Genomic DNA, 23,233 nt, shown 5'->3' with positions numbered 1-23,233 from the left:
GCGTCGCGAAAGGGCTCTGAATTGCACGCGTGTGATGGGCACGGAAAGCTTCGCCGTGCCGGATTCTCATCGGCATGGACAAAATGGGTTTCTTAGCCGCGGTAACCACCTTCGACCTGCATCTGCTCTGAATTTACTTCCTCCTCCCGTCCAAAAACCGAGAGGAAGCCCCCTTCCCCAACTCCCCCCTTTCTTTCCTTGCCTCCCCGACCCCTCCCTTCTGCCTTTCTTTCTTTCTTCCTTCTCTCCCCCCCCCCTTCCTCCTCTCTTGGTTGCCCAATCGCTGGAGCCATGAGCCCCCACATCAGCTGATCCTGCCTCGCTCCCGATTGGAAGAAGCCAATCAGCGAGCGGGGGGGATTGGCACCGGCCAGTAGTTAAAGGAGGCAGCCGGCAGCCGTGCTCCTCTAGAGCAGAGCATGGGCGATCCTCTTTAGTGGTCGACTCGCCAGTCCGTGTGATTCCCCGCCTGCCTCTCACCGTTGCACTTTTTCCTCCACGACGGCCAAGGTAAAGGGCGCCTTGGCTCCTGGGAGCAGAGGCTGGAAGGGGTTGGGGGAGGGCAGAGGGAGGGCATCGGGGTTTAGAGGTGCATTTTTCCAGTGAACCGACCGCATCATCTTATACCCCCCCCCCCGGGCGGGCTTCGCTGGGGAATGGGGTAAGGAAGAGAGAATAGGAAGTTTTCCCGAAGTCGCTCTCATGTTTCCTCTAGGATTGTGGACGAGCCCTGTTCCGTTATATAGGCTGCCGGGATGCAGTTTTAGAGGGTTGTAGAAAATAGCGGGGGGGGGGGCTCGTCGTCTTTCCTCTTTTCTCCTTTAAACAAAAGCAATTAAGTCGTTAAGTGTGATCCTTCCGCGCTCTTGCTGCTGGGGGAGGGGCGTTCTGGAATCTCCGGGGGAAAAGGGGGCTTTGTTAGGACGTTCGAAACTGCGCCTGCCCTTCTGTCGTCCTCCCGAGGTCTCGAGGAGGCGGCTTAACTGGAAGGGCCAGCCTCCGAGCAACTCCGACGGCTTAAGAGGGAGATTCCTGCTGCTCGGATTTTGGATGGAGGAAGTGGGAAACACCGCGGAGGCCTATGAGGACGGGTCCCCCGGTTCCTTGCAGGCCCTTTGAGCCCGAGCTGATCTCTGCGGCTGCTGTTGCTTTTGAATTCCTGGCCTGGCTTTTGTTAAATGGGGAGGCAAGGAAGGGTCCCCAGGAACGGCCATGGACTTGAAACGGTTCCAGTTCTGTCCCCTTTTTTCCTCTGCCTTTCTCAAAGGCTGGATGGCTCCGGTCTGGTTCAAGGCAGCGGGATGCATAAAAACAAGAACGCTGATGCCCTGGGGAGGGGATAAAATGGTCTCCCTCGTGATGCACTGGAGAAGAGAAGGCGCAGGATGTAAAAGAAGAGTAAAAATGTGCACCCCGCAAGGTTGGAGCCAAAGGTAGACGAGGGAAGTGCTGGTTGAAAAAAACACACACATATACAGCCTTTTGAGGGATGGATTTTGATTAGGAATAGGAGTGGGAGCCTGGGGCTCCTGTGGGGTGTGTTTGTGTGTGTGTGAGAGTGTGATATCTAGATATTAATGTAAAGAGAATCCTGGAGGACGAACTTTTGGGGAAAAGCAACAACATATATGGATTTATTTACTTGCTTATCTAATATCCTCGGTCCTCATTGTAAAAGACAAAGCAGATTAAAACAACATTCCAAAACAATTTGTTGCTTTGCCAATGAGAAACAGTATTGGATTGTGTTTGTGTGTGTGCTTATTTGCAAAATACAGCCAAGGTTGGTGTTGTGTGAACTTCCCCCAGGCAGGGTGGGTATAGGAGGAATGTTCCAAAGAGTGACTTGGCATTGTCTTTTTCAAGGATGGCTTTTGATTTCCCAATCTAGAGTGCAACCCTACAATTTCCCAGGGATCTCCCAACCAAGTACTAATTAGTCCAACTCTGGTTGTTTTTTTCCCTTCCAAGATCAACTGAAGTTGACTAGATGCTGCCATCTGCTGTCCCTGTATAGATTACAATTTTAAAATCACCTTTAGAGAAAATATAAGTGAAAGAAGTAGGATAATTAATTCTAAGAATTCAATTTAGTGACAGAGATGGTTCATTCAGTCCAAACATGTCTAGGATGTCTGTAACAGCCATGATTACCTTGTGGCATGTAAGATAATTCTTTATAAAAGGAAGGCTAGCTCAAAATCTAGATAATATCAGGATTTGTTGAATTGGATTGTAGGTTACTGTGATGTCAGTACTCGGAGCTACATATTTAGGAATATTTTTCCCCAGAATGGGGAGTTGATACTATTTTCAGTCTGATATTTCTGTTGGTATAAAAGAAAGGCAAAAATCCTATGGAAGAAATTATCTAAGCCTTGACAGCAATGTTTTATTAGTCAATGGAATTGTCAATAAAATTCAGTATTTTGATAGGAACATACTTAATACTGTAGCAAACAATTAACATAAACATAAAATAATTCAAATATATATACATAGTTTGTCATAATTGGCTAGCTTCTAAAGAGCTGTAGGGCTCTTCATTAATTTTTTACTTATAAGCAAGTCAAGGAAAGGCAAGGAATTTAGTAGAAATGAAAAAAAATGTAAGTCACAATTTAGTTTTGCCATCTAAGATCCTGACAGGATTCCTGTATAACTAATGCACTTGTAGAAATCCAGCATTTTACTTTTAGAAAATTAATAGAATTTGAAATTCACAATTGATATTTTAGTTATCAGAAATGTGTAAATTGTACATCTTTTCAATCTCACAGTAGAATTCTTTAATGGGAGATGAACCTAAACAAAATGTTTGCATTCTCCATAAAAACATTTCATGATTTTTAACAAGAGTAGGATACCCTCTCTCTCCCTTTCTCTCTCCCCCTTTTCCCTCTGCTCTCCCCTCCCTCGCCCTCCACCCCCCCCCCCCAGGTATCCTAAACCTCTTAGCAGGTTGACTACCAACTACTAGTTCATCGCCTTTTAATTATACAATAATATTCAACTTCACACAAGGAAAAGCTTAAGCAGGGGCTTGACTTGGAATGGTAAAGATCTCAGAATGATAAAGAAAATCCCATTCTTTTGTGTTACCATCCAGTATATATTGTATTACGATGTGACATTTGCAGTGAATTAAAATTCAGAACATGAAAGTTTCATTGTGAGCAAGAACCTTTATGCAAACTGGTGCTTCATACATTACCGTTAGTCTCTATACCATGAAACAGATACCTATCATGTTGCAGGTATGGGAGTAATTCATTCTTGCATGGGATTGTCTGGCAGTAATATGCATAAACAATAGTACCAATCAACTACAAGAATGTGCAAAATTTAATTCTAACACTGACAGCTGAATTTTAACATTCACAATTATACTAAGTGATTTAAAATAGGATCTAATAGAAGTTATGAGGTGATGCTTATTAAGGTTTTGATGCGGTTCAAGATTTCTACATTCTAAATTCTTCTCAACTGATGTTTTCCAGATATTTTAGACTAGTTTTAGATTCTGGGTATTATAGCCAGTTGCTTAGAATTCTTTGAGTATATTGTTTACCTGCTTATTTTTGCTAGGGTTCTAAACCATTTCAATAATTGACTAACTCTGAGCAGCTTAGAACCTTACCATGTTTAAACAGGATTCAAACAAAAAATGAAATAGCTAAAGAGCCAACAATAATGGTGGCTCCAAAGCCTTTGAAGGCACTGATTCAGGAAAGGTAGACATATTATTTCACATTTACCTCTACAGATTTTACAATGAGAGATTATTGCTATCCTATTTGAGATGCAAATGTACTCCAACAAATTCGAAAAATTCATGATTGAGATTTTTTAAATGAATTGTTTCCATTAATTTATAATAGTATGACATGGTCTGACATAAAAGATGGGATTTCTGCTATCGTGGGAGAAGACATATTTTAATCTCTTAGGAATTTAGGTATAGACCGTAAGTTTAACATTCTAGGGTTTGCCCACCATTTCAACCAATAGAAATCAAGTTGGTTCTACACTAATAACTCTTAATGTAGAATTTGGTCATCTTTTGGAACTCTTTTCAGTTGAAACCCATATAAATCTTGATGGAAAACTTTGTAATTTAAGAAGCCTTATGTATTACTTCTATAATATAAATAATGTGGAAGGGTTTTGTCTTTCATGATTTCCCTATATTACTTGTATGGATTTTCCAATTTTCCAATAGTACTTTGGGAATTTTCAGTGTTATTTCTATGTATACTTCCTCACCTCCACCCTCAAACAAGCCTATTGGGGTATAGCAGCTGTGTCTTGTGTTGCTTGTAGTAAAGCTTATTGTTGAGAAGAAAAGCTACAAACCAAACAAATCTATGTTGATAGTAATCACTTTATCAAACTTAGAAGTTGATACAGAAGACTGATGAAATCATGAATGTAGAGATAAGGACAATTAGAATAACATCAATATTTAGTTGGAATCCATTTTGGCCATGGGGCATACTGCACATAAATAGGGGCATTACCTTATATCCCTCTTTTTATGATCAGAGTTCTAAATGTCTGAGAATTGAAGCAGTCCTGGCAATAGATTCATTTTCAGAACAAGGACTGTATTGTTTGTGATTATTCTTTTTCAGAGATTACATTTCTTTTAGAGTTTAGAATTAAGAATTACGTATTTCTAAACACCCATTGTAATGCATAAATGTTACTGGATAATAACTGTACAGTAATATTTCCCAGCCAGTAGCTTCCTGTTACGTTGGAACAACTGCCATAATCCTATAGTCAAATTGACTGAGAATTATGCAGATTGTAGTCCTGAGGCACATTGAGGGCATCAGATAAGAAACGATTCTTCCGAAGCAAGATACAGTTGCTTATTCAGGGCCTGATTTTCACTTTGTAGAAATAGTTTGCAACCCTCCACGATCTTCAGTAGAAATATGACGACTTGCAGCAGATGTACATTTTGTACATGGATTGTAATCAGCTGTGGAAAGTTCGTCATGCGCTAAGCCAGCTCATAGGGTGGCACTCTGGGAATGTCCCCACTTGGTTTTTGGCAAGAATCCCTTTGGAAATTTTCATAGACACCCTTTCCCTCTCCCTCTAGGTCATCATCTTGCAGAACTTCAGGAACAACTGCAACCATGGCCACCTCTGCAAGTTCCCACTTGAGCAAAACTATAAAACAAATGTACATGAAACTGCCTCAAGGTGACAAGGTGCAAGCTATGTACATATGGATTGATGGAACTGGTGAATTCTTGCGCTGTAAAACCCGGACACTGGAGCGTGAGCCCAAGAACGTTGAAGGTAAAGCAGATTTGGAGTGAGCTTTCCTAGGACATTAGTCAAGGAGAGAACCAGCGTAGAACTAAGGACAAATAAGTCAGGGCAAAAAGCCCAAAGAAGAACAGCTTCTACTGCCTTAGACTTAGGCTAGAGTCTTAGCGATGCTGTCATGACACTACACCCCATAATACTAGGGGAATTTATTTTTGAGTAGGTGTACATTAAACAGTTAAATGAAAGAAATATGGCAGAGTTAACAAACACTGAAGTCAATTGTCTGCCACAGTTCAGTTTCCTTTCTAGCTAGACACCTGGTTGAGTTTCAAATTGTTTGTATGAACTGAAAAGCACTGGTTAATAGTTTTCTTTTGGGAAATCATGTCTACAACTGTGGTTTTGAGTTCTCAGATAAACTTACATTTTCTCCCCTGTGGCTCTCTATATCTGGAATCCCATTCAGAATATATATTTGGTACCCTAATACCTCTTTCCAATCTCAGTTTTCTATGAATAGAATTGAATTATTTGGTACATTATACTGTATTTTTAACTTTCATTCCCCCTTAGCTTCCCGTTTCACTGCATCCCTGTTGACATAGGAAATATAGCACTTCCAACTAGAGTCCTGCTGCCTTTTGTAATAAAGAATACCCTTAAATAAATAAATACTTCATCCATAAAATAAGATTCAAACCAAGTTGCTAAGTTATCCAGTGTTTTTCAGCATTTCATTAAAATTACATTTTCTCACAACTGCATAGATGGATATTCAACCAAAAGGGGTAGAATTGATGAAATTCTGAGAAACCAGGAGGCGGCAGTGTGTATCTGTTAGTCATTGGCAGAGGGATTTCTTAAACCACCTTCATAATACCTATTATTTCTTCTGGTTTTGATCTCATAACTTAAGTTTTTTCCAAAAATAAAAAAAATTGCCTAGCTCAGGAATTTATTTATTTATTTATTTATTTATTTATTTATTTATTTATTTATTTAATTTGACTTCTTAGTCGCCCCCTCTCCCCCCAGGGACTCGGGGCGACGTACACCAGCAACGGTGTAGGCTCAGGAAGAGCCTACAACATTTGCTTGCATATATGTGCTTATCCATTCCAACCAATCTTTACATTACAAATAGAACTGCATTGGATTGTGTTCTAAATATGCAAGAAAGTAATAATAAACAGAAACAACAATTTCATTTCTAAAAGAAATTGGGTTGGTTTGTTGATGAAGATCACATATAGGATGAAATGCATTATGCTTGGATGAAATACATTACATAATTCCAGATGATATAAATGAATATATAAATCAAAATAATATGTAAGGTTGCTAAATTAAATAAATGATGGAACAGGCTTAGTTCTTCCATTTTTAAAAATCTGTATGACCATTATGTTGATTTTCTTCAAATCCATATTTGTGTCTGTTCTCTAATTTCTATGAAACAAGGTTGACACTTAGAACAGGGGTGTCCAAACTTGGGAACTTTAAGACTTGTGGACTTCAACTCCCAGAATTCCCCAGCCAGCTAAGTCTTAAAGTTCTCAAGTTTGGACACCCCTGACTTAGAATAAGTTTTTCCACCTTGGCTAAAACATCTTTGCTACCATATTTGTGAAGCATGTCTGGAGAACATCAGTGCACCTGGAGAAGGCTAAGCTAGAGAACTGCAGCCAAAATGTATTGCTTCACTCAAACCTCACCTTTTTTCCAGACTATCAATCTGTCAGGCTTGCATGGTAGAAGCACCTCCTGGCAGGATCCCATCTTTTGTGCCACTCTTGAAATAAAGAATTCCTTGGCCCTTAGTTGGTTCCTTGAATTACAGATGGCAAGCACTTGGCTTTTGCCTTCATGCCTCCCTCATTTTCAACACTATTAATCTCTGCTCACTTCATGCCCTTTTTTGACGCCCTCGTGCCCTAGAGTAGTGTTTCTCAACCTTGGCAAGTTTAAGATGCATGGACTTCCAACACCCACAACTCTAAAAGTTGAAGATCACACATCTCAAACTCGTCACAGTTGAAAAGCACTACCTTAGCACTTTTCCCTTTATAGTCCCCCTGCCTGGGAAAGAAACACCGCCTTTTCATCATCTGTTTCTTGTGTGTTTGTCAAGGTAATTTATTGACTGAAAAATAAACCTATTTGAGAATTTGAAACAAAAACACAGTGCTCCTTCTTCCCATTCCCCAAAAATTACATTAATACATTACAGAACCAACCATTTGCTGTCCTTTTAATCACCTCTCCCTACTTCAGTCTGTTCAGCTGAAACCTTAATTTCTAATTGGGGGGGATTTATGTGATATAGGATGGGGCTTTGTAGGCCACAAAATCGTTCCAAATACCTTTGGAATGATTTAGGAAATGTATCTTTGGTAGCTCCCTGTTCTTGCCCTGATTTATGTACACAATGCAGATGGGCAAGAGAGTACATGCAAAAACCTGGTCTTTTTTGCTTGACTTGGAAGGAAACAGCAACCCCAGTGCAATCAAGAGCATGAGAGTTTCTTCCCTGGTTGCTATGGAGCTAGCCAGAGATGGTTACGAAACCTGCCCAGTGTGTATAGCTCATTAGGAGAATTTAGTTAAAGACTTTGTTTTTATTCCGAGGAAGTGGCTGACACAACTTGTTTAAATCATTTCACCACCTTCAGCATATGAAAGGGATCAAACTGATTAACTAGATTAACCACTTTAATGCCGGTTGCCCTGTGCTTATTTATTCATTAGTTTTTCTCCTCTTGACAATTATCAGTACTGAATACCGTGGGCAAACAGAGGCATACATTTTCTAGGGCAATTAAAGTTCCAAAATGAGTAATGCTATAACCCTTAAGTCTACAGAGTTAAAACAAAAATTACCGTGTTTTGGAGTTTTCTTCCCCTCTGTAATTTTATAATATATACTTGTTGACAAAAACTAAGAAAGAGTTCTTAGCAACGAGCCACAGGCAACAACCGAGAACAGATGCTTCACTGCATATCGTTTGCAGTTGCCATCTATACTCACAGTGTTTTAAAGCAAATCTTTCAAAAAAACTTTATGTCTGTAATATTGGAAATGAAATTATAATCCTGGAGAATGCTCCCTGTTCCTGTCCAGTACTAGACATTAATGTGAAATATTTGCACTAAGCTGGCATAGGGAAAGCAATAGTAGTAGTAGCACTGAGACTTCTATACTGTACTGTAGTATTTTACAGCGCTCTCTGGGCAGTTTAGAAGCAAAACGCATTGCCCCCAACAATATGGTCCCCAACAATTCTCATGTTATCGACCTCGGAAAGATTGTTACAATTGTTACAACTATAAAAATAAAATGTTAGTGCCATCAGCAAATATTGACTATGTTTGCTCTTAAGATTATTAGTGACAACTAGTTATGGCAGCTACCTAGTTTTACCCTTTGGGATATGTAATAATTAGTAGTACATCGGCTGACTTTAGGCTAGCTAACTCCCATTAATGAGTACAATGTGAAGTATATTTTTATTGATGTAAATCATTGGTACATCCTTGTGTGAGTAACAATAGCAGCAAAATTAAATAGTACAGGTTTGTAAGGTGTGTAGAAGTGGCTTAACTTCAATCTTATTGTTGTTTTCAGACCTACCAGAGTGGAATTTTGATGGCTCAAGCACTTTCCAGTCTGAAGGCTCAAACAGTGACATGTATCTTGTGCCTTCAGCCATGTTTCGAGATCCTTTCCGCAAAGACCCAAACAAACTGGTTTTATGTGAAGTTTTAAAGTACAACCGAAAGCCTGCAGGTGTGTTCCAGTTTTGGTCTTTTAAAACTTCTATCCTGACCAGGAAAAGAATGCAGGAACACCCCCCCCCCCCCACTTCATTGAGATGAATAATGAAGCAGAGGCTTAGCCCTTATATTTTGCACAAAAAAACCACCCCTCTTTGCATGCCTTACCTGGAGAAAGTGTGTTTAATGTTTTGTGAAAATACGACTGGAATTTAGACTATTAAAACTGATAGCCTACAGTCACGAAAACTAAATGAAATCTCCAGTTCATACTTAGATATCCGGAGGAGGATCACTCTACAATTCATTCCAAACTGGGAAAGAATTTGCCCTTTTCTGATGAATGAGATTTCAAAGTTTTGTTTTGCCATATCCTTAACTCACAGGGTAACAAAGAACAAGTATTTTTGACATTACTTCCCCTCCTTTCACTGTTAACAATGGTAACTTTAAATAGGGACTTGTAGTTCCACTGAAGATAAGAATTGTGGCCCACTACCTAGCAGTATAATTTAAAAGAGTGATTTATTGAAATATAGTAGATTGCAATTCATTTGTCAAGGTCATCTATATTTCAGTAGGGAAGTCATAGTCCGAAGCATTATGGAACATCATGTATGTAACAAGAGGTCTCTGCCATGTGCTGTGATATTTCATTTGCATTTTGATCTTGGTTGTTCAGTAGAGTTCATTGCAGAACTTTATTTTGGAAACAGATACTAATGCATCATTCTAATGACATTTATGCAAAATAAAAACAAAAAAACCTCTTGCTTTTGCACCAGGCCATAGTGCCTGACCATGTCTAGCATGGCATTTTGGTAACAACTTGCCAGATCCTTTAAAAAAAAATACTGACACAGCCTACAGTTGCCAGAAAAAAAAAGTTAGTGAATGCTCTCATGTGAAGCCACTTCCAGCCACAAGATTTGCATTCTCTGAAGTTTCAGCTGATTTCTTGTCAGCTGACAGGCATAGCTTTTACTCACGCATTTTTCATTTAACTTACTGAACAATGTTTTCCCTTTTAACTAATGAATCACAACCCTATAGAAAATGTAGGATTCATTAGCCATTCTGTTAACCATCCTGTTTTAATAGCCACACTGACAACACTGTTGCTATTTATCTTGATATTGATGTTTAATCAAGATTGCTTAGCTAAAATATTCAGGGGACTCTAACGTTATCCAGCTTCCACTGCACTTGGCAATGTAAAAATAAGTACAGTGTGGTGTTTTATCTTACAAGGTGAGTGGGGACATTAATTAGAAAACACTTTAGGCAAATTGAGTTTTAGAGATTGGCTTTGGCCATCTCTAAACCATCAACCTAAATCCTTCTGTTAAAAAACCCCTTGTTTAATCTTAAATCTTTGCTCAAGAACAATTAAGTACAAATAGACAAAGTTGCAGTTCAAATTCATCTCCGCCTCTCTTTTAAGGGAAGGATAAAATCTATATGAATGACCAACATTGGCTTATTCCCTGTTTCTTTTAGAAACAAATCTACGATCTACTTGTAGAAGGATTATGGACATGGTGTCTAACCAGAACCCTTGGTTTGGAATGGAGCAAGAATATACCCTTCTAGGAACAGATGGACATCCCTTTGGTTGGCCTTCCAATGGCTTTCCTGGACCACAAGGTAAGATTCTATCTGAAGTTCATATGAAATCTTTAATAAATAACCACTAATTGCAGTCTGCCATTGAGACACCATCACCTTAGTGACAGGGCTACTGCTTTTTTATATATAAAGTAAAGATTAGGCCTTTGATATTAAATGAGAATTTAGGCAGCAGAAATCCATTGCCAAGGTAGATGGACCACTCACCTAATCAAGAGAAATTCCCAATTCATGAGAGTGTATGAAAATGTTTAAAGGAAGAGAGTCATGCTTTCAACTGTGAAACTCCTGGGATTAATCTAATGGTGATCTCAGCCAATCAGAGATTACATTTTGAACAGGATAATATTGGAATTAGATTATTGGGGATACCACTAAAAGTAAATTACTTGATGATTGAATAAGAAAAAATAACATAATTTAATTAAACCTTTTACAGGTAGTCCTCAACTTACAACCACAGTTGAGCCCAAAATTTCTTAAGTGAGATATTTGTTAAGTGAGTTTTGCCTCATTTTTCTTTCTTGCCACAGTTGTTGCAAGAAGTCACACAAGTGTCACTGCAGTTATTATATTAATAAGATTGCTGTTAAGTGAATCTGGCTTCTCCAATACAATACAATACAATAGTAGAGTTGGAAGGGACCTTGGAGGCCTTCTAGTCCAACCCCCTGCCTAGGCAGGAAACCCTATACCGTTTCAGACAGATGGCTATCCAACATCTTCTTAAAGACTTCCAGTGTGTCCATTGGCTTTGCTTGTCACAAAAGCTGATCACATGACTCCAGCACACTGGACTATCATAAATGCCTGCCAGCAGCCAAGCCACTGAATTTAATCATTTGACCATGGGGATGCAGCCATGGTCATGTGTGAAAATTGTCATTAGTCACTGTTGTAACTTTGAATGGTCACTCTAAACAAAGGATTATAATTTGAGGACTATCTATACAGGAGTGTCCTTTATATAACATGGATTTGCTAAAGGTGACGACTAGAGGTATAGATTCTCCCACTGATTAATTTTGCTTCTTGTGATTCTCCAGGGCCATACTACTGTGGAGTTGGAGCAGACAAAGCTTATGGTCGAGACGTTGTAGAAGCTCATTATCGGGCCTGCCTATATGCGGGTGTGAACATTGGAGGCACAAATGCAGAAGTTATGCCAGCACAGGTATAAATCCTTGCTGTCAATGCTTAACCTTTCATCACTGGAAATCTTCTTATGCATTTAGTATACTTAGAGAAGGGTGTGAATGATCGATTGATTTCATTCTGATTCTCTTGTAGTGGGAGTTTCAGGTGGGCCCTTGCGAAGGTGTTGACATGGGTGATCACCTCTGGATTGCTCGATTCATCCTTCATCGAGTATGTGAAGACTTCGGTGTCATTGTATCTTTTGACCCCAAGCCTATTCCTGGCAACTGGAATGGAGCTGGATGCCATACTAACTTCAGCACTAAGAACATGCGAGAGGAAGGAGGCCTCAAGTAAGTGTTATTTCTTTGTTGCAAAGATGCTCTAAGGGAAGGAGAGCTTTAAAGAGGCAGGGAGAGACACAATATTACTACTACGTTTTTGAGACTATCTAGTAGTAGTACAATAATAGTATATCACAATAAGGAACATTATCAGATACATCTGCATTGAGCATGGGGGGAAAACGTTTGCAAATCAAAAACTAAAGGCAAACTAGAATATCTTATATTATTAAGGATATTTCTGTTAGTGTGAGTACATATTTTTATATGAAAGAGTGTTTTAAAATTAGATTTGTCTCCATTGCAAAGGATAGCTTATTGTATTCTGCAAGTTGGATGAAATACTTTAACAAATGCCTTTTTAATTTTAAGTATGGGCGAGAAAGGGAAATCATTTTCACAATGTTTGTTTTTTGAACATCATTAAGAAGTTTTTTTAAAAAATATTTGTGTCAAGCCTGAATTTGTTTGGGGTGTGATGGATGCATTATTAGGAGCCTAACATCTTGGAGGCTCGGGAAAATGCCTAGCTTTAAACAAGTATCAAGAGCAGAGCTATTTATGTATTAGATTTTATTTTCCTTTTTAATGTTTGGCATTTTTCTGGAATATCTGCAATAAAATATGAAAGAGTCATAGTGAAATTGCAACGTGTACAATCTTAGCCGTGATGGCACAATGGTTAGTATGCAGTACTGCAGGCTAATTCTGCTGACTGCCAGCAGTTCAATCTTGACTGGCTCAAGGTTGAGTCAGTCTTACATCCTTCCGAGGTTGGGAAAATGAGGTCCCAGATTGGTGGTGGTGGTGGTGGGGCCAATATGCTGACTCTGTAAGCCTCTTAGACAGGGCTGTAAATGACCATGAAGCGGTATAGAAGGTTAAGCATATTGCTATTAGCAACATGAATAGCTGAGCATCCCCAGGGCCATTTTTGATAATGCTCTTTTTTTCTTCCTTTACAGACAGATCGAAGATGCCATTGAGAAGCTGGGTAAGCGCCACCAGTACCACATCCGCGCCTACGATCCCAAAGGAGGGCTGGATAACGCCAGGCGCTTGACCGGTTTCCATGAAACATCCAACATCCATGAGTTCTCTGCTGGAGTCGCCAACCGTGGAGCCAGCATTCGCATCCCAAGAAACGTGGGCCAGGTTAAAAAGGGCTACTTTGAGGATCGACGGCCCTCCGCTAACTGCGACCCGTATGCTGTGACCGAAGCACTAGTCCGCACCTGCCTGCTCAATGAAACTGGCGATGAACCTTTTGAGTACAAGAACTAAGTGGGCTTATCCCGTTGTGCTCCTGCTCTCTTCTGCATTTTCTAGATATTAATTGTGAGGGCATGAAATTCCATGTTTGTGCTCCCTCTCCTAAAACTGACCCTTTTATTTCTTTGTATGGGAGGGGGAAGTGTAGTCTCTTTCACTGTTTGTTCTGTCATTTGAGAGGCACAGGAGAAGACAAGTGGGATTTTACCACTATTTCATGTAATTCATCTGTATGTCTTTGACAGGGTTTCATTAGCTTCCAGGAATAGACAGGAAACTTCAGACCTGGATTGTGGAGTGGAGATAGAAAAAGCATATCTTTGGGGCCTAATTGTTCTCCCTCCCTGGATTTACGCTTCAGGGGCTGTGTTGAAATTAGCAAAAGTGCAATTGTGTGTCATTCACTTTGGTGAAATGAATTTGGCATCTTACCACCCCTCAAAGTGCTGGTACTCAGTACAGATCCACAAGGAAGTTCTCTCAAGGGCAGGAAGACATATAGTCATACCTTTTCCTTGGACTCCTAAAGTATTTCTACATGCAGACTTTTTCCTGCCAGAATTAGAAATATTTTCATGTTCTTAGGTCTTAGGCCACGTTGTTCCCTTCTTGTAGATTTTATTTAAGAAGTTGCAGAACACTTCAATCTGTTCTTGGAAGCTAACTGATTTTCTGTTTCTAACACAAAGTGAAATAGTCTTTTTATATATATTTAAATGTCTAAAAACACCTTTGAAAATTGTTGTCCTTTTTTTTTTTAAGGTACACTAAATCAACCCTTTGTTGCAAGAGTCTGTTGGTTAAGGTTCATGGATAAAATGGGAAAGCGGGAAAAAAGTTTGTTGAGAAGAAAAGTTAGCTATGTGCTGTCGTGTTCAACAAGCAGTTTGAAGGCTTGTTACACACAAGAGGCTGTCCGTTTACAGGCTTATAAATTAAAATAGGCATTAACTTTTAATTTAAACTAAAGCCGCTGGCTGTCGAGGCTGAGCTGTGTGCGGCTGGCTGCAGTAACAGAGATGTGCTTATGCTTCAAATGAAGAGTTGACTGGTCAACTTTTTTAACCATATTTTTGACGAACAATTGGCAGGGAGTGGAGGGCATTAAAATTCTCGGTACAGTTTGCATTAAAGCAGGGCTTTTCAAATGGAAGGCAAAAGAACACAGGATGGGAGGGGAAATGGATTTTTTTTTTTTTTTGAGATTTTAAATAACACATTTTTAGGAGTTTCTAAAGTTGTACAGTTTTAAAGAAGCCACTGATATTCCAATAGGTACACCTTGGCACTCAAACATAACCTGCCACTTCTGCCAGGGAGTTGTTAATACGCATAGTTGACTTCAGAGGAAATATGAGTGGCTCAGGATTTTGTACTTTGGTGTCTTGGATGGTGCCAATCAGCTTTCGCTGCATTTGGAACTTGAGAAGGGGGGCAGGGAGGGGATTTGTAATAAAATAATAAAATCCAATAGTGATTCTCTGCCTGTGTTTTTCATGATCGGTTTGCACAAATTTTGCAATAACCTGGCAGTGCCACTGGGAACTTGTGTGGCTCCAGTCAATCTAACTTTACACACAACTTACCAAATATGCTCGATTGTACCCTCACCGCTAGCCGGAATGTAGCTCCTCAAGCAGATGTTCCCCATTGAAAATGCAAAGTGTGATAGCAGTAATTATGGAATTGTTTGTAACCCAATGCAATAACAGCCACTGACGTTCTGTTGAATGATAGTGGCTAGACTAATTTGGTCTTCCATAAATTAATGAGTCGTGATACTCGGTAGCAGTCTATTAAAGAGGGCCAAGACCATCATACTTATGTCCTGTCATACAGATCTGGCCACCTGCTACTGGACAAAGAGTTGAATTATGAGGCTTTCCACAGTCCCAAGATGTGTCAGATCAGAGGTGGTATTGAGCAGGTTCTGACCAGTTCTGGAGAACCGGTAGTGGAAATTTTGAGCAGTATGGGAGAACCGGTAAATACTATCGGACTGGCCCCGCCCCGTCTATTCTCTGCCTTCTGAGTACCAGATGATCGGGAGGAAATGGGGATTTTACAGTAACCTTCCCCTGGAGTGGGGAGGGAATAGAGATTTTACAGTATCCTTCCCCTGCCATGCCCGCCAAGCCACACCCACCAAACCAAGCCCACAGAAGTAAAAATGGTAGTAAAAATGTTTGCAACCCACCACTGAGTCAGATGTCCTGGTGTACAACTTCCATCATTGCAATGACTATTCTGGGTTTTATGCTGTCCTTTCCAAAAATGTGAAAAGCAGAACTACAGGGGGAAAACTAAATGTGTCACTAAGTTTGTACATCACTATGTCTAGAAACTCAGAACTGAAAATTAAGATTTGCTTTGACTTAAAACTAGCCACTAGACCAAGCATTGCTATCTGGTAAGATTTGCCATAAAGCAAGTTTATGGCTATTACACACAGATTTGCATTCATGGCAACAATCTCTTACATCTGTTCCCTCCTTAAATTCAGGGTATTTGGAGATGTTGACTTTATGTGTGCAATGCAAGAGTTAAGTTTTGCCAGAGTTGGGCTGCCATCAGTTCTCATTACTGCATCGAAGGACATGGAGCATAGAGCATAGCGGGAGGGCTGACAAAAAACCTTTCCCTCAATCCTTCCCCAGCTTTGCAGCATCCACATCTGGAGAAAGCTCAGAATCCTGCTTTTGAAATTATAAAGGTCAGGTGTCCTGGAAGGGGTGTTTGGTCCAGTATTTGAGAACCTATTTATTTTTACAATCCTATGCCAAAGGCAACTAGTCTCAGGGCTGCAAGGCTGTTCTGTAACAATGTTTATATAAGCTCGTGAAACAACAGAGGAATAAATAGCTAAGTGGAAAGGAGAGCAGAGATGTTCAGAAAAGCAATGACAGTGAAGAGTGGTTCACATAACCACGGGGGGGGGGGGGGGTAAAAAGGATAAGGCAGCATACAATTCATAGAATTGTATTACCCCCAGATTATCTGCCCAGACGACGTGTTCAGATAATGGAAGTGGACTACAGGTCTTTTCAATGAGCAATCCCATTTTGTAGGACCCAGGAGGTACCTTCATGGTAATCCGTCTTAGTAGATGATTCTCCTCCTGACATATCAATAGCTTTTAGAGTTCTTTAGTGCCTCATAGTGTTTTACGGCATTCTGGGCAGTTTTACAATGTGAGCATATTGCATATTGTTCCCTACACTCTGGGTCCTTGTTTTATTGAAAAGTATGGAAAGCTGAACCCAACCTTAAGCCAGTCGGGATCGAACTCTAGGCTGTGGGCAGAATTTGCCTGCAATACTGCATTCTAACCACTGCACCACCAGGACTCCTGAAATAGGGTGGTGATCATTGGATGAGAGGAAAAAGACAAAAGTAATGGTTACATCCTGATTTTTGAGCCCAGATTAGGTAATCTTGTTACCTTGGTTTATCATTTAGTGTGCATGAATGAACAAGGCCACTTGTTCAATAAACTGTGGGCCAGAGCAATATGTCAGCCCATCTTTAATGAAACGTTATTTTCATATATATTTTTTCAAAATTAACTCACAAAGTGCTGAATGTCTTAAAATTTCCTATTATTTCTATGTCCTAAGGGTACTTTTCTGTAAATGCTGCAATTGGTTAAAGAGGAATGCTGCCTTTCAATTATTATTTTTACATTTTATTTCACTGCATGCCATCAATCATGTATCAGAAAGGGTCTACCTAAGGTCAACTCGAGGCCTCTTGAAGGTTGTGCCATCAAATCTGGCAGCACACCCGTTTTTTCCCCACCAAACGTTAGTGATGCCACTTGCTACTGGAATTTGGTTGCAAGCCAACATCTAAAGCAGGGGTGTCCAAACCTGGGAACTTTAAGACTTGTGGACTTCAACTCCCGGAATTCCCCAGCCAGCATGGCTGGCTGGGGAATTCTGGGAGTTGAAGTCCACAAGTCTTAAAGTTCCCAGGTTTGGACACCCCTGATCTTAAGTGATGTGTTGCTCAAAGAAAAAAGAAGGTGCTGCTTGAACAGGAAGAGGTTAATTCTTAATTTCTCTTAATAAATTGAGATAGTGTTAATTAGTACTGTTTGTTCTACTATGGTTCGTTCACATATTAATGCAAGCAATCAGCTGATTTTGCAGTCTTCAATCGATTAGGATGTGTGAACCCCCTGCCAGCATTATAACTATGGAATGATACAATGTTAAGTAGTGATAGGTGGATTATCTTTATGCCTGGAAACTACACAGCATTTTGCTGTTTACTTCCTCAACCTTTCAACTTGTCCGTTTTTGTTTTAGAACAAAAACCTTAGGTTAGATCGGATTTGCTCTTGATCTTTTGTTTTAGTTGCTCTGTCAACACCATTACATTTTTGTTGAAATATCTGGCACTAGGAACATTAGCTAAATAGTACATTCAGTACTGCCAAAAAGGATTTCCCTCCCTCCCAGGGAAGCATAAGACTATTACCACTCGTTACATAAACTGCTTAGGTGAAATATAATAATTGAAACTCTATGGCTACAAATTCTGCCATTGTTATGTGTAACAAAAACTACATCTGCTCTGTATTTCTGCTACTTCTACCTGTATCTGTACAGTTATTTTGCACTATACAGCAATTCATTTAGTGTTTTGGTTCTAGTTTTGAAATTGTGGGTTGTGTAAGATAGCCTGAAAAGCCACAGGCAAATCCAAGCATTTTCTATTTCAATTATTTCCTCAATGCTTTTCTCAGCTCTCATTTTGAGATGGAAGCGTGTGTTAACAATACATATTTCTTAATTTTCCATGGTGTCCTCTCTACTTCCAATACCCTTTAGAAAGTTTTCAGGTTTTGATGTTACTTTCTAAAATGCGATGAATGTAATTATTATCGGTAGTCCTTAACTTACAACTACCAGTATTTGTTTAGTGACCGAAGTTATAATAGTACTGGAAAAAGTGACTTACGACTACTGTCCACACTTATGACAGTCGTAGCATCCCCATCCCCATAATCAAAATCTGGGTGCTTGGCATGCATTTATGACTCAGGATCATGGGATCACTGTAACCTTTCCAGCCAGCTTCCAACAAATGAAGTCAATGGCGGAAGTCAGATTTACTTAACAACCACATGTCTCACTTAACAACTGCAATGATTCACTTAACGGTGGCAAAAAGATCATAAAATGGGGCAAGTCTCATTTAAGCATCATCTTGCTTAGCAATGGAAATGTTGGCCTCAGTTATGGTTATAAATTGTGAACTACCTCTAGGGACATTCTTCTACTTACAAATAGGTCAAGATCCATCAAGCTGTTCAGAAATCCAACCAAGTGTAAAATGCACACATGAAGTATTAGTATCACTTTATAAATCTTTAGTAAGGCCACACCTGGAATACTGCATCCAGTTTTGGTCACCACATTACAAAAAAAGATGTTGAAAATTGCAAAGAAGAGCAACTAAGATGATTAAAGGCTTGGAGGAAAAACATAGGAACAATGGTTGGAGGAATTGGGTATGGCTAGTCTAGAAACTTCCTAACAATGAGAACAATTAACCAGTGGAACAGCTTGCCTTCAGAAGTTGTAGGTGTTTCATCACTGGAGATTTTTAAGAAAAGATGGACAGCCACCTGCCTGAAATGGTATAAGATCTCCTGCTTGAGCAGGGGGTTGGACTAGAAGACCTCCAAGGTCCCTTCCAGTATCTATTTTGGAATCTATTTTGATTCAGTGTTTAACTACTTCCAGTAACAATGGATGCAGAACAAGACAGATTGATCAGTTTATAGAAATCCTCCTAACAATTTCTGTTAGCATCATTTTCAAATCAAAATAATAACTCTGAATGTTCAATACTGGGTTCAAACTTTTTTTTAAAGAATTTTATTGATTTCTAAACATTTATGGAAAAGGGTAAGTGGATATACCAAAATTTTGGCAGCTCCATCGTGCTAGAGGTAGAAATCTCTCCAAATCTCACAACTTTTACAGAAAAGAAAAAACAAAAGATAAAAGATAAGCAGAAACAGCGTCATTGTATCAACCATGTGTTCAATCATCTTTTTTGGCACTTTCTAATATATCAACAATTACAATGACATTTCAAATACATTTATTTTTGTGACCTGAGTCTTTTCGATATTACTCCCTCCCCCCTGTCTTCAGGTGGAGCCGCAGCCCCTCCCTCCTTCATATCTTATGTATTGTCACCTTTTTCACTACCTCTTTATTTTTGTCTTCTAGGAGGGCACTATGTTTTTTAATGAAGGCCTCTGCCTCCACAACTGTGTTAATTCTAATTCTGTTTCCCTCCCAGAAGATCAACATTCCTTCTGGCAATAACCATCTAAACCAAACTCCTTTACTATATAATTTCTTTGATAAGGAGGAATACTTCCTCCTCTCATCTCTTTTTTTTTTTTTGGAATTTGCTTAAGAATGGTAATTTCTTTGTCTTTATATTTTAGTGGTCCCCCCCTTTGGGCCCCTAGCACCTCATCCCTCATGGTCTTCCTAAGAAATTTAACATGTACTTCCCTTGGAACATTATGTGTTCTGGCATATGCTGAGTTGATCCTGTAAACCAGATCCTTATCCTACCACAACTGTTCTTTATCTCTCTTAATATATTCTGCTAAGATTGTACTCATAATATCCTTAAGATCTTCATCTTCTGTCTCCGGTAGGTTCTGGAATCTGAGAAAAAAGAACATTCTTTCAAGTTCTATCTTTACCATAAAATTTTCCAATTCTCTATTCCCCTTCTGGACTGCCTTAACCTCATCCCCCAGCCCGATGGTACCCTCCTCCAGCACACCGATTCTTTGTTTATTTTCTGTTGTTTGCTGCTGTACACCTCTGAGCTCTTTAAAATCTGCCACCTCTTTTTTCAACTCATTTTGTCCCTTCATAAGAGCCTGGAACATTTGGATAACAGATAAATCTTTTAACTCTCTCCAGTCCCTTCTTGTTGTAAAAATGATGGAATTTTTGTCTGTTGAGTTGTTGGGCTGGATGTAGAGGAGGTAGGTGCCGAGGCTGCCTTGCCTGAAGGTGGTTTTCTGGGCCCCATTTGTCTGAATTCAGAGATGACTGTAAATCTTTTGCAAAAGAAATGGCGTCTGTGGAGCGTGCAGCTGGGTGAGTCCAAGAAGACAGGCAAGTTCACAAGTGAAAATTAATCCTCAATCACAGTTCCAAGCCCCCCCAAAAAAGAAAATCAAATAATCCAAATCCAGAAAGACCACATAACAGGAGGAGCTCCAGGAGTCCTGCAGGGGGAAGTAGTAATATAAAGCCAGGAATTTCTTCAAAGGTAGTTTCAAAAGGCAAATTTCATTTATAAGTGCGAAGAAGATGGAAGCAGGCCATCTTGGCTCCCCCTTTCACAGGGAACCAGGGAGCAGAACATCAAAAGTTTCCATAAAGTTTTTAAAACAGCTCAGCAATCACCTCTTGCAGTTGTGATATAAATCTTTCTCACATAGTTAGTGCAAGTGACTGATTCAACTTTTGCTCTCTCTCTCCATTCCGAGATTGAGAGATAGTCCAAATGCCGCTTTACCCGAGGAGGGTGAAAGAACCCCCCTCCAATCTTCCAACTTCAAATAGATTGAATCCACAACTTACAAAAGACTACTGCTCATCAATTAAAGAGGGTTAAAGATTGGAGCGAACTTCTCACCTCCAGCACTTCAGCTGCTACTTCTGATTAATTGCTTCCTTCCGGAATCCATTCAGCGAAGGTGCAGGCAGCCAACTGCTGCGCTATGCACCCCCCTTGCTCCCTGACTCCTGAGATGAAGCTGGAAACCCCCCACGGCTGCCGCCGGTTCCGGGGGTTCCAGCAAGCCGCCCTATGGCAGGTGGTCCCTCCGAGACTGCCTGTGCTCCTAAAAGGAGCCCACTGGAGAGGCGAACAGCGGACATCCAGCGTCCGTCGCCTTCGGAAACCGGAAGCGATCCCAATACTGGGTTCAAACTTTTGTTAGTTGTGAACCAATGAAAGCATGCAATTGACTATTGTATGAAGCAAAATGGATGGATGGAGTCACTGAAGCAGTAGGCATGAGCTTAAATGGACTCCAGAGGATGATAGAGGACAGGAAGGCCTGGAGGAACGTTGTCCATTGGGTCGCGACGGGTCGGACACAACTTCGCAACTAACATGAAGCAAAATCCCGACTATGTTTGACTTAATCTAGTATTTTCAAAACCAACCTCACAAACTGTTATTACAGCACATTTGAAATACATTCACTCAACACCTCCAAGCACCCAACATTCATTCATAATTTCTATGGCTGTTCCCTGATACACACTTTTGAAAAATCCAGGTACTGTTGACCATCCATAAGACTATGAAAACTTACTTTTTCCTTATGTTTTTGGCTTTGCACTAGGAGGTTGGATAAGTCCCTGTGGTAAATCATTTGGGATGATTTTAGCTTTGATTTGTCAGCATATATTGTGTTTTTGCAGTTTTTTGTATATTTATTAGATTTTTATCCCATTTTAATGCCTTACAAGGTGGCGAACATAGATAATACTCCTTCCTCTTCCTCTTTTCACTCCACAACAACCCTATGAGGTAGGCTTGGCTGAAAGAGAGTACCTGGCCTAACGTCCCCCAGCCATCTTTCATACCTAAGGTGGGACTAGATGTCATAGTTCCCTGGTTACTAGGCTGGCACCTTCACCAGTGCACAAAATTGCCCCTTATCTTTAATATTTATTTTATTTCTTTAAAATTTAATCCTGTCAACTGCCCAGAGTTACAATTCATGGGCTGGATGGTCAGATAAAACAAAACAAAAGAATATAACAATATTGTTCAGAAGAGTTGGACATTCAGGAATGATGGAAAGCATCCCTAGATCTTCTATGCTAAAAGTCCCGTTCCCATGCATAGAATTGTCATCTCTCATCATTACCACTTCTTTTCATCACTCAGATCTCGTTTCTTTTTCCATTCAGAGAACAATGGGCTCTCATGTGTGCAGAGAGGACTGCACTGACCATGTGCCACTCTGTTGCTCTCTTTTGTCACATTCTCTTCAATGGCATGTTCAGTGCTTCCGAACAAACGCCTCCAATTAGGACCAGGTTCAAAACAATGAAGTATGTGTTTTGTCTGTTCAAACTGGCCTTACCAGCCTGGCAAGACCATGTTGTTCTGCTTTCATAAGCCCTTTTATGTAACCTCCATTCTGAGCAGGGCTTGTGCCAAGTTGGAATGTAAGATTAGCGAAGAACAGGAGAGATGGAGGGGAGTTTAAAAACAACCACTTTTTATAGTTGGGTTTCATCTCTGTCTCCTGTCAAAAATCTGCTCATGCATGTAATTCAAACAATTAAGTCACTGTGTACTGAGGCTTATCCAGGGAGGGGCCTTGTGTTTTGCTTTCAGAATACCCCGTTCTTTTTCAGATCACCATTTAGCATATCCGCAGATAAACAGTGGCCCAGGAATCACATGCATGTGACATAATTTCCAAGCTGCATAGGAAACAACCATGATGGGTGAATTGATGCCTATCTTAAATAATGAACATCCTATTAGTGCAGATTGGGACCCAGAAGATCATTCCTTCCCACATGAGTTCTACATATGTTAGATAAAATGAGGAACTTTCTCTGCCTTTCTCCTCTCTTTTATGCATCAACCTCCAGGCACTGCTTCTGAATATCCCAGCCATTCTCATTCTTCTTACTGAGCACTGTATAAAGTAGGAACCTGCCTTCAGACAACACTATCATGTAACTAATGATAGATTTCTTGTC

General features: G+C 40.0%; 1 protein-coding gene across 1 annotated transcript; it reads left to right on the top strand.

Annotated features, from left to right (window-relative positions):
- Positions 1–353: 353 nt before the first annotated feature.
- GLUL (glutamate-ammonia ligase) lies at positions 354–14,927 on the top strand. The gene is made up of 7 exons (XM_081946288.1): positions 354–510; positions 5,114–5,316; positions 8,915–9,076; positions 10,564–10,710; positions 11,739–11,866; positions 11,983–12,182; positions 13,139–14,927. Exons 2-7 carry the CDS (start codon positions 5,151–5,153, stop codon positions 13,455–13,457), a joined length of 1,122 nt encoding a protein of 373 aa, XP_081802414.1. The 5' UTR covers positions 354–510; positions 5,114–5,150; the 3' UTR covers positions 13,458–14,927.
- The last annotated feature ends 8,306 nt before the right edge of the window (positions 14,928–23,233 follow it).

This window comes from Natrix helvetica (genome assembly GCF_964273705.1).
Source record: "Natrix helvetica genome assembly, chromosome: 3".
Classification (NCBI taxonomy): domain Eukaryota; kingdom Metazoa; phylum Chordata; class Lepidosauria; order Squamata; family Natricidae; genus Natrix; species Natrix helvetica.
This window is presented reverse-complemented; position numbering and strand designations above follow the sequence as displayed.

Bases quoted from the DNA above. Each gene is read 5' to 3' on its own strand.
- GLUL (XM_081946288.1), top strand. From the start codon at position 5,151: ATGGCCACCTCTGCAAGTTCCCACTTGAGCAAAACTATAAAACAAATG. The intron at 5,317-8,914 runs GTAAAGCAGATT...TGTTGTTTTCAG, and splicing joins TGAGCCCAAGAACGTTGAAG to ACCTACCAGAGTGGAATTTT. The intron at 11,867-11,982 runs GTATAAATCCTT...ATTCTCTTGTAG, and splicing joins CAGAAGTTATGCCAGCACAG to TGGGAGTTTCAGGTGGGCCC.